The sequence below is a fragment of the Lytechinus variegatus genome, chromosome 6 (assembly GCF_018143015.1).
Source record: "Lytechinus variegatus isolate NC3 chromosome 6, Lvar_3.0, whole genome shotgun sequence".
Classification (NCBI taxonomy): domain Eukaryota; kingdom Metazoa; phylum Echinodermata; class Echinoidea; order Temnopleuroida; family Toxopneustidae; genus Lytechinus; species Lytechinus variegatus.
The window spans coordinates 9939650-9951255 of NC_054745.1; the positions used below are offsets into that span (position 1 = coordinate 9939650).

The following is an 11606-nucleotide window of genomic DNA, read 5'->3' on the forward strand; positions in this document are numbered from 1 at the left end:
TAGATCTTTCAATTCGGACTCTGAATCAGCTTTTGTTTATTTCTTTCTTGTGTCTAATCTTTAGAATATTTTCTAGTATACTCTGAAAACTTTAATTTAATTAAGCCCCAAAGCAATGAGTACTTTAAAAAGGCATTCCTGTATTGCTTTTCGAACTAAGAATCTCATTTTTCATAGCAGAAACATATTCTTTTATCATAACAGACTGTTATTGCCTTTCCAGTACGAAGGACCTCGCTTAAATTCTTTTTTTCCCCTCTACTACAGGTAAGCAAGATTCCAGAATAGACGGTAAAATGTCACATTCCAACACCAATGTTTCAACTTCTTTTGATATTTATTATCCTATAGACTAAACTGATTTGAGTAGGTGGTGTCTTCTGTCTGAAAGTAAACTGTTGTTTTCCTAGATATTTTTCCTCAAAATATCTATTAATTGAAATTTGTCCATGAACTCCAAAATTATACAATCTAGATTTCACCTGTATGGTTGACCCCATATGATCTAAATTTATCATGTTATATCATGACTGAGAGAAAACATTTTATTTATAAGGGTATTATTTCTATCAGGATATCTATTTGCTCATTGATTATCATTCTAACTTATCTAATTCACAGTCATAAATTGTATTCATCTACCATCGTTATCCTTTACCCTTTACATCTTTACAATAGTATTAAGCTCAGCTGTAAAATTGCACATGTTCTGCATATATCTTCGGTGCGGACTTTTGCCGCGCCCAAGCTGATGTACACAAACTTAGACTCTTCACTAGTCGCTTTGTAGCTATTTTTGCAGAGATTGCCCTCGCCAGGGTGTAAAACGGAAAGGGGCAGTCAAATGTATTGATGTACACATGCGTGGCCAAACACCACCTAAACGAATTTTTATTTTGTGAGAAATAACTACCAAGTAAACAATTTTTTCGCGGGCTTCGTTTACACATTCTGGCCCTTAAACAAGTTGTCGCCAGAATATGATGCATATTCAAGTTTTGTCTTCAATAAGCTCAAATAAAGGTAACTATATTCATTGGTATTGCACGCCCCAAGAGCAGTTAGGGTTATATTACCACAACTTTGAAACCAATTTTCCAACGCCCAGGTATGTGTTTCCAAAATTACGCAACATTTTAGAAGGCATGTCAGACACAAAGTTGCTTTTAAAAAACGTGATTCTGTGTACAAAGTCAATGCATATTTTGTTTTTCAACCAAAAATCAGAATATATGATAATTTTTACTATTGTTGGTTTGAGTGGGTTCATTTTGTGATATTTATGATTGCAAAAGGGCCCGTGTCATAGATCATGGGAAAAAAAACAATAAGATACTTCATAAGAAATGACATTATATTTTGAATTTTTTGTGGATATTTGTTACAAATGTAATAATCGATACTCGAACCAAACAAACATTTGCATTATCCTAGTATTTGTGAATTAAGTTTAAGGCAAAAACATACACAGAATTAAATTTAGGGCAAATTTGATACACTTATCTGCATAACTAATTAATAAAAACTATAAACAATTAATTTTTGGAACATTGTTCTATGCAGTCTCGTAGTTTACATCCAGCTCTACGCGGCGATCGCGCAATCAGCGACGGAGATCTCAGGGGGAGGGGGTCAAATGATCTTAATCATTCTATGCTATGAATATCCTTACAGAGAAACTACCTAAATAAATGAATGTAATTGCTTTTACAATTGTACTCATATACGGTATAACAATACCATTTCACCGTTTACAACGCACACGGAGGAGAAAAGGCAACACAATTTATTTTGATCCAGTAACACGACATGGGGGACCTCAATTAAGCACCTTGCCTCTACGTCTGCAGTTGCTTTTCATCTCATACTTACCACTATCCAGTTGACACTGAACATGCAGCACAAAATTCGATCTTATGGGCATGTTTGAGGGCATTTGTAACCTCAAGCCACATTTGAGACGAATCTACGAAAAAGTATTGCAATTCTACCCAGTTGCCTTCTGTGAATCGAAAGGTGTGTTGGCGGAACGAGGGGGAATCGAGTATAACAGTGAGTACGTTGTTTTCAACTCCGGAGGATGTTTGTCCACAAAGTATGCACCAATATTGCACGCTAAGTCTGCATCGACTCTCCAAAGAAAGTCCATGGGAAGAGGTCGTCGGAACTCAGAGCTATTTCTTTCATGGCGCTGAACTCATTAGGTAGTATGACGACTTCAGGTCTCCGTTCTGTTGTGCAGTCAAAAAAGAGAAAAAGAGATGTGGAAATAGGTTTGCACTAAAATGAGCACAAAACACTTGAAATCAGTTGAATTTTTATAAAACATGAAACTAGAGTCAAAACGGGCCTAAGCTTTCGATCCTGGCAGAATCTTCTTCGGATGCAAAAAAAAACATAAAATAAGAGAGAGAACAATGGCAGTTTGAGGAGGATTAATCAGAAAGATGTGAATATTTGAATATCAAGATCACCTCAAACTGTCATCACAATGGCAGTTTGAGGAGGATTAATCAGAAAGATGTAAATATTTGAATATCGAGATCACTTATGCTACTGATATTTATTCTCCATGTGCACCTTCGTTATTAAGTTACACATCTCATGTGAGTTCCAAAGAATCCTACTTGGTCTTTTTTATTATGTGCATAAATAAATTTTATGGATCTTCAGATATTCTATGTCTAATTTTATTTGCAGACGATTCTAAGTTATTTTGAGAGGAACCAATAACACTTCTTTCTGCTATAAATCTTGAATTGAAACATGAAGTGGAATGGTTTGAAGTAAAATATATATATATATATATATAATATATAATATATATATATATATATACATGTAATATTATTTCTGTCACAAACAAATTTTGTGTTATTAAGTAATACCTTGCAATCTGCCTAGAGACATCAGCTGGGACGACGCCCATGTCAATACAGGGTCCCGTCAGTCAAATTATTAGGGTTCATGATTGACGATAAATTGAGAATAGGATCCCCTATAAACGAGTAACTTACGGTGAACGGCTTTCTATGCCGCAGCACCCCCACTTTGAAAGAATTTGTCATTTAATTTGAGAAATATATATCTTAATTAGTGACTGAGAATTATTACGTAGTTTTATCGCTACTCTGTCAGTCGTTGGTATTATGACACTCGTCCAAACTCCCTGATAATCTTTTTTGTGCGTCTCGGAACGGAATATTTCAAGATAGACGCTGCAATATTCGTATACATTCGTATTTCCGAAGCTTCGTTATTCCGAAGGTTCGTTAATCCAAAAGCGAAATAAGGTTCGTTGTTCCGAAGGTTCGTTTATCCGAAAACGAAATTAGGTTCGTTGTTCATTTCGTTTTTGGACAAACGAACCTTCGGCATTACGAACCTCATTTCGTATTCGGATTAACGAACTGTCGGAATTACGAACCTGATTTTGTTTTCGATTAACGAACGTTCGGAATTACGCCACAAATGTTCGGATTAACGAGCCCCTTTTTCGTTTTCGGATTTACGAACATCGGGGTATAGCCAATTAAACGTCTTCTGAATTACAAACCTTCGGAATTACGAAGTGTAACCGCGATATTAATGGTTATTATTATCATTGTTATTGTTGATATTATTATCATTTTACCCAGCGATTGGTACGTAAATTTAATTGAATAGCCAAAAGATCCGTTACCTTCCTGGCAGTTGATACCGGTATACCATGTGTCACAGAGACAGAAATATCTCTTACAAGATTGGAACATTCACTTCTAGGACCACAGGGGTTTCTCCAGTCGCAGATGCCTGAAATATCGAAACACATTTTTATGATATATTTTTCATGTTGTTCCAAAATAAGAATTTAATGGTGTATGTTTAAACGTTATATAATCTTTCACTTAGGACCAGTTATTAAATAGAAAGGTATATTTGACCTAGAAGTTACTAGATCATAGGTGACATTAATCAAAAATCCATCTCCATTTAGAATGGCTTTATCTCTCCATTAATTTGAGAAAATTACGTTAAAATTATGGGTTAAACGTCTCCTTTGTGATTGTGATATAATAATACAAATATATCAGGCTTTGAGATAGTATAACGGAAATTATTTATCCGAGTTGGACTGGCAATCACTATTATCTCAAAGGAGAAAATATAGTTATTATTGCCAGGATTAATAATTCCCACTATGCTTTCGAAGAAAACGCATGATATATTTGTTCTATTTCCTTCTTTAACTTGTGATTTATTCCTTACTGCTGATACATAGCCGATCTAGACCAATTCTCACGTTGCCGGACCTAGTCCTCCAATGTAGGCCTGTCCAGTTAATGCTTCCTGGGTAGACTGCTTTTAGACGGCTTCTATCCGACAGCAATTAATTTGAACCTTTCGCAATCCTCACCGACGCTAATATTGGGGTCCCCTATCACAAAAGTTAACGGTTAATCATACACTTGATTTTTAACATTGATTGTACATTATAGTCAATAGAATCAAACGTAAAAACTGCTGTACAATCAATGCTAAGCTTTGTGTTACAGGGGGTAACAGGCACTACAGATCTGCTTTTCGTTTGCAAAATCCTTTCCCGGACACCCGTACCATACATACATGTATGGCAGTGAGGTCCAAACTTCGCGCGTGTCCAAACTTCGCGGACGGTCATTATCTCCAAAACTAGCCAATAGCCATAAAATCTGACATCATCAATGTGAAAAGCGACCTAAAATTACCCTTCGCTGAATTTCTTTAGGATTAGTCCAGTAGTCATGAAAATATTGGCAAAAATCGGCAAATTTTGTCACCCGTAGCGCCCGTTTTGAAGAAAGCAACAAGCATCACGATATCACCATTTTACAAGCAGAAATCATAAAAAATGTGAGTTAAATGTGGTACTAACCGATTCCATAGCATTTTGCCATCAATCTGATATAAATAATTCACTTTTTGAGCTTGAGTCTTTGTTTAAATATCCACAAAAGCTTTGTGCGCGAAGTTAGGTCACACTTTTTCTGAACGGTTTTCCAGCACAGCCCGCATTCGCCGATCGGAATAGATTTTTGAGATCGCGATACCGGCGAAACCCCGTGACCTACTTTACATTTTCGTCAATGATTTTATAGTTTACGATCTTGCCGTCAATGTGGTTACTATTTCTTGAATTGGTTTTGTATAAATTATGAATAATTTGTGGACAAAATTAAGCCTGATGAAAATTTTTGAAAAGTGCGCGAAGTTTGGACACCCCATCATATATTACGACTGATGGCTGGAGATCTTCGAAATGCAGGACCTAAAATAGATTAAGACATGGATAAGAAAGTGGTTTTTCAAACAAATCAATTTTATTGAATGAGGAAAGACTTACTGAATGAAGGCTTAGCTATAGGTCATTACAGTCCATCGAATCGAATATTGCATTTAATGTATTTTAAAGACGACTCGGCGATTTAAAATGATTTATTAGCGGTGAACAATCCCAGGTAATGAAGGTATTTGTAATTGGAATGGCACGGTTGACGAGGTGGTACGCCACAATGGCGCGCAAGCCTGTTCGGTTTATGGGCACAATGACAATAATTTGTACTGGGTGCAAGGAGCGCGCATGTTTGGCGCGCGCGCCTAGGTGTGAAGCAACGAACGTAGAGGGCAGCAACACACAAGCGTGTTGCTCTAAGGAAGGTCAACTCCGCTCGAATTTTGTGACCACTCTAAAAAATAAGGGGGACTTTTCGGAAATTTGTCGAGTTGATTTTTTTTCATTTGTTATTTTCAAATATTTTTTAATGAACAATTATTAGATCGGTTATTCTGGGTAGAATATAAAAAAAATAATTTTATTTTTAGAAATTATTTAGCTTGAATAATCATGATTTTGACATTTTTTTCTCATTTTGGAATATTAAGTCTATGACGAGGATACCTCTTATCTCTTATTTTCCTCTGCTGAATTTCGCTGCACCACTAATAAATGCATAGACAACCACCATAATAATCGAGGTCATTTTTCTGGCCTGGGTGCGCCGAGTCTGGGCCGGTCGCGTAGCTTACTAGTGACGTTGATGATGCGCTGGGGCTTCAGTCGACTCGTCATAGATCTTCTAGCAAGATAGACAATGACATCTAATTAGCCTGGTCTGATTTGAAGTGCAATTGCTTCAGGGCTGATGTTTATCAACGATGATTGTTCAAGGTCAGATTTCAAATTTTAAATTGCATTGACTTTTAAGTCTATACATCTTTATTCAAGAAGCTGAATCCCCGAAATCCGGGTCTAATTTCAACTTCGAGTCCGAGACTATGGACGGCGAAAAAAAAAACCCTTGCATCGGATGCATTGCATTGGTTGCGCGCTGCGCTGCAGCTGAGCTGCACAGACAGGCGCTGCGTCGCGTCGAAGGTCGATAATCATTGAGCAACCAAACTTCCAAAGCCAAATTAAAGCTTGAATAAACGGCCACCTATTCACATTTTCCCTGGTTTTCTTCAATAATTTCCAAGAAAAATCAGCCAATTCTGGAAATTGATTCAATGTTACATCGTTTGCAGAGTGCCATGATCGTTTTGCGTTAGACTTAACCTTAGCTATAGATCTAGGCCTAGACTAGAAATGGGGGCTAGATAGATTAGACCATCTTAATTTGTTATTTTGGGCAGAAAGTAGACTTGATAGACAGCATCCATATCTTAATTTGACCATTGATTCTGTGCCATCAAAGACTTTTACATAATTTGTTTGCCATATTGCAAGAATTGGTAAATTTTCCTGGGCCTACATGGCCTGGGCTTGGCTGGCAGAACTCATACTTTTTTGGGAGAAATTTTCGATAGTGAAAGAGCAAAGTGACTGAGCTCGTCGTGATTTTATTTTTATGCTTTTTCTAACCATGCCTAACGGTAAGGCCTAACGGTAACTTGTCCACCATTAAATCTCTAGTTCTAGATCTAGACTTTACCCTGTTACTGTAGGCAATTTAACGGACTAAAAAAATCATAACCTCCTAGCGGCTAGCCCATGCAGGCTGGCCTTAATTGAACCAAACTTAGCTTGCATGGACCCAACCCTCAAATGGTCTTTTTAGGCGTCCTACACTATAAAGACAATGTGGAATTCATCCTTTTTAGTTTATTATTATTTTAGTATTTTTTATTGTTGCATAGACTATTTCATACCAACAAGTCGTGCTAGATCTATATATTCTAGATGTACTTAGATATCCAGTGGAACAACATCTTCAACAAACAGATCGAGACTGGTCAGAGCATTTGTCTAGTTAGACAAATAAAGTTAGATCTTTAGACTTCGGTCTATCGATCAACTAGACAGGAATAACCGTCGTTTTTCTGGGGATTTATTCAACAATTTCTGACATTTTACTATAATCTCCATCGGTGAGTGAGCCAGCGCAGTTCAGCAGAGCAACCAAAATACAGAGACTGAAGCTTTTGGTCTATCGATCAACATGATTAAGATCTAGGTTAGATGTAGACTTCACTTATTACTGATTGGGATGTATTTCTAAATTTATAAGTTTTGGGGAAAATAGTGAAAAGAAATGATAACATACTACTGATAGATACGTGAATTATTTTTTTTAATACCCATTGGCATTGCTGCCTGCTCTAATAAATAAATGAGTCACGGCCTATATGGAAAGCAGATAAATGCTGATCGACGCCTAGCAGAACAAGTACCAGTGCTACACTAGGGGGTTGAAATCTAAGCAGACGACGGAGCATAATGTAGCTTAAGTATAGAATGATGATGGGTTCAGCGAAGAGCCAGAGAAAATAAGGGGGACATATTCAATCCCGAAATGCTTTGCGAGTGGTCACAAAATCGTCTCGGCGCAAATCACCTAATTCAGCCGTCTGGTGAAATCGCTGATAACAACAATCACCGATTTGGTAATAATTTTAGTTTCCTGAAACTTGCATTTGTTTTAAATATCAAAGTATGTTTTCATATTTATGTATATCCCTCAACATATTTTTTAATGTTATCTTTGATATCGTTGTAGTCATATTCTTTCATATTTGTTCCTTGATCACTACTAATTTGTTGTTGTATTTGATCGGCATTTGATTTCGTTGTCATGAACAATAAAATATGCGCGCAGCTCAGTTACATGCGCGTATCGAGTTGACCTTCCTTAGAGTAACACGCTTGTGTGTTGCTGCCCTCTACGTTCGTTGGTGTGAAGGCGCGAAAAATCCTTCATTTTAGTCTTGGCTTTCAACGGAGATGAACGTCCAAAATATTCGCTTGTAATTTTCCCACCTCCTCCCCAACAACCACCCGTGTAAACGGTACGTTGGGGTCAAACAGTGTTGGAATGTTGTTTAAACACATGCATTTGGAGAAGGTCGAGAATGAAGATACGCTATAGGAATCATTCAGAGTTGATATGTGTTTTATTGGAATGTACAGCTCGTTCAGAATGGAATAACGGATGTAGAGCTGTCGATAATGGACATTTGAATTATTCTACTTACATGAATATAATATTAATTCATATAACGAACCACAAATTCAAATCCGGAGGCAGTTTGTCTGGTCGCACATCGAAACAATACAAAGATCGTCGTGCAATTAGAAATGTTGGCCGTAAGGGAATTTTATCCTTCTGATCTATTTTGGGTGTCAGGTGGGTTTTCGCCCTTACCCGTTTTTGGACTGGGTGTTCGTTATATATTGGTAATGCACATGAATTGTATTGTCATATTATTGGCATGGCATATGTTATTTGATCCACAATGGTCACTTTTGCAAGGTGTTATTGTTTAACCAGTGAAATATGTTGAATCGCCTCTACAGTGCGTATCAAAAAAAACGGGACAGATTTGAAAAGTCTATAAAATTTTAGTTTCAAATTATTATTTCTATATTTTGGTGTTAATAGGTGCTCTAAGGTCTGGTCTTTCTAAATGCTATTAAAAAAATATTTCGTTCATGCTTGAGCGAACACGGGACGTTTTTGTTGGGGTTCAAAAAGAGGCTTGCGCCAGAATTGCAGAATATGAGTAATATGATGATCGGACTTCTTTGCTTATTAGCAGACTTCCTCTTAACCTTTTCATTATCTTTGCCATTATTTTCAAATCATGCGGTCAAAATTCATTTTCAGATCTATTTATTTGCTTAAATTATTATTATTTCTTTTTATATGCTCTCTGTTAGCTTTGAATATTCCTTCTTCAAGCTAAATTTTTTTTTTTCAACCGAATTATGGGAGAGCATGGATTTTTTAATTCAAATCCTTTCATTATGTGCTACAAAGATTATGGTGCCTTTTGAACAAAGCCACACAGATGGGTGGGCGCTCGGGTTGCTCCCCCCCCCCCCCCATTAAAAAAAATCATGACCAAAAAAAGTGGACAGGAAATAAAAGGACAGATAGAAAGTAAAATATGATATTTTCTGAATATTATGTCAAATATATTGTAATTAAAAAGTGGAATATTTGCGTGCTCACTTCGCTCACAACTTTTTAATACATTTACCCGATCTGCCATATCTAGCTCCTTCAAAATTGACTCAATACACCATTGTCATTGAAAGACATGAATCCCTTCCTGCGTTTCCTGTCAAGCAATTAACTTGGTCAAAGAATTAATGACACATTGAAAAATAGATTCATGTCTTTTAAAGGTACATAACATTTGTTTCACATAATTAACGATTTTAATAATCACAAGTTTTCCCAATTAATCATTCAAATCTTCTTGCTTGGGTTGACAAAAAAAATTATCTTTTCTCAGTTACTTATGAAGGAAAATTAAAAGGTAAGAAGATTTAATGAAAAAACGAAATAATTCAATTAAATAAAATAACTTTGTAAATGAAATTTGAGAGCATAATTCGAAAATTGTGGCACAGATAATGAAAAGGTCAAGAGGAAGTCTCCTGATTAGCAAGAAGTTTGATCATTGTTTTCACAAATCTGCAAATCTGCAATTCTGGCGCAAGCCTCTTTTTGAACCCCCAGCAAAAATGTCACGTGTTCGCTCAAGCATGAATAAAATTTATTTTTTAAAATTGCATTTCAAAGATAAACCTTAGAGCATCTATTAACACCAAAATATAGACATCATTATTTGAAACAAAAAAATTATAGACTTTTCAAATCTGTCCCGTTTTTTTTTGATACGCACTGTAGTTATTAGATTTTCTACTTTGATGCCATGTGTACGTTGATTAATATTTCATATTGAATCGGTCCTCATTCGGTACCTAGAAGAAGGGGATTTATTTACAACTTTACATAGTACTTTAAGAACGCCGTTGTAGATTTGAATGTAAGGGTTCAGCCCGAACTTTCAGTTTAGGCCTCACCTGATCTCATAGGCGGGGAGGCTGGTATTCTGTATACATTTATATTTTTTCGTGAAATTTAGGCCTTACCCCAAGTTGTCATGCGGGAAGGCTGGTATATTATATGATATAAATATGACATATGTTATTTGCCGGTAGCTCATAAATGTAGTTAATAGCTGTGCTGTTATTCCTGTCCGGCTATCAGAGAACCAGTGGGAAAGCAGCCGTGAAAGTTAACGTTGCATCTTCTGGGAAAGGGGCCTTCTAGCCGGGGGTTTAACCCCCCTTCTGGGAGCTAAACAGGGCCTATCGGTTGGTTCCAGATATACATGAATGTAAGTCTCTAATCAGAGGTATTCATATCCAAGTTTTATACTTATGTGATTGTGACACCAATTTTCGGGAAGCGTTCATCTCTATTGAATAAAGCCACGACATATCGCATATTATTTTCTTTTGTCATTTTGTTTGCCGAGAATAATATCACACGTCTCTTCTGGTTTCCTTATTTCGCGTTCTTATCCCTTCTAAAAGTGCACATTTGAATAATAAAATCCTTTTCAAATGTTCCTCTCGCCCATTAAAGTTGCCCCTTTTTCAGAGTGAAATTCTTCTTCTGCAGTGTGTACATCTTCACCTTTGATCAAGTGCCCCATATGAACGTGTCCTTATGTACTTCTGATAAATGCCCCTTCTCTTCTGGTTTGTTCAAATGTCCAATTTACTTATATAAGGTTTAGTTATTTGCAATTAGCATCCTTTCTTTTATGCAGGGGCATCTGAACCGGGGGAGGGATGCTCTTGCCCCCTTAAAAATGGACTTCGATCCATGGACCCCCCCCCCAAAAAAAAAATAATAATAATAATAAATAAATAAATAAATAAATAAAATAATAATAATAAATAAAACAAAATCAAGACCAAGAACACAAAGAGAAGAAAAAGAAAGAAAAGTGGTGAAATATGATACTGTTTTCTATGTCAAAATCATCACAATTTTTTTCATTAAAAGTTTCAAAATTTTGCTCGCACGCAGCTTTGATTTTTTTTTGCCCATGCGCCATGTCTGCACCGTCAATCATTTCGGCCATTGCCTACAAGGTAAATGTGCTTCTTTTTTTAGTATTTCTGTTTCAAGTGCCCTTTTCCTAATTATACTTGTTTTCTAAAAACAGACATCCCCGTAGAGGAGGGGTGTGCATTTTATATCCACAACACACTGGATTACGAATACATATCTCTATATGTAGATGGCGAAATGCAATCAATTAATATGCACATGGGCAAGTGTTTT

At 36.4% G+C, this 11606-nt stretch overlaps 1 protein-coding gene across 1 annotated transcript in view; it reads left to right on the forward strand.

The window, feature by feature from the left end:
• Positions 1 to 11374: 11374 nt before the first annotated feature.
• Positions 11375 to 11606, forward strand: part of LOC121416808 (serine/threonine-protein phosphatase 6 regulatory ankyrin repeat subunit B-like) — a 22237-nt gene continuing 22005 nt past the window's right edge. Inside the window, exon 1 of the mRNA XM_041610318.1 lies at positions 11375 to 11413. Within this exon, the coding sequence (XP_041466252.1) occupies positions 11375 to 11413 (39 nt within the window). The remainder of the gene's footprint in view (positions 11414 to 11606) is intronic.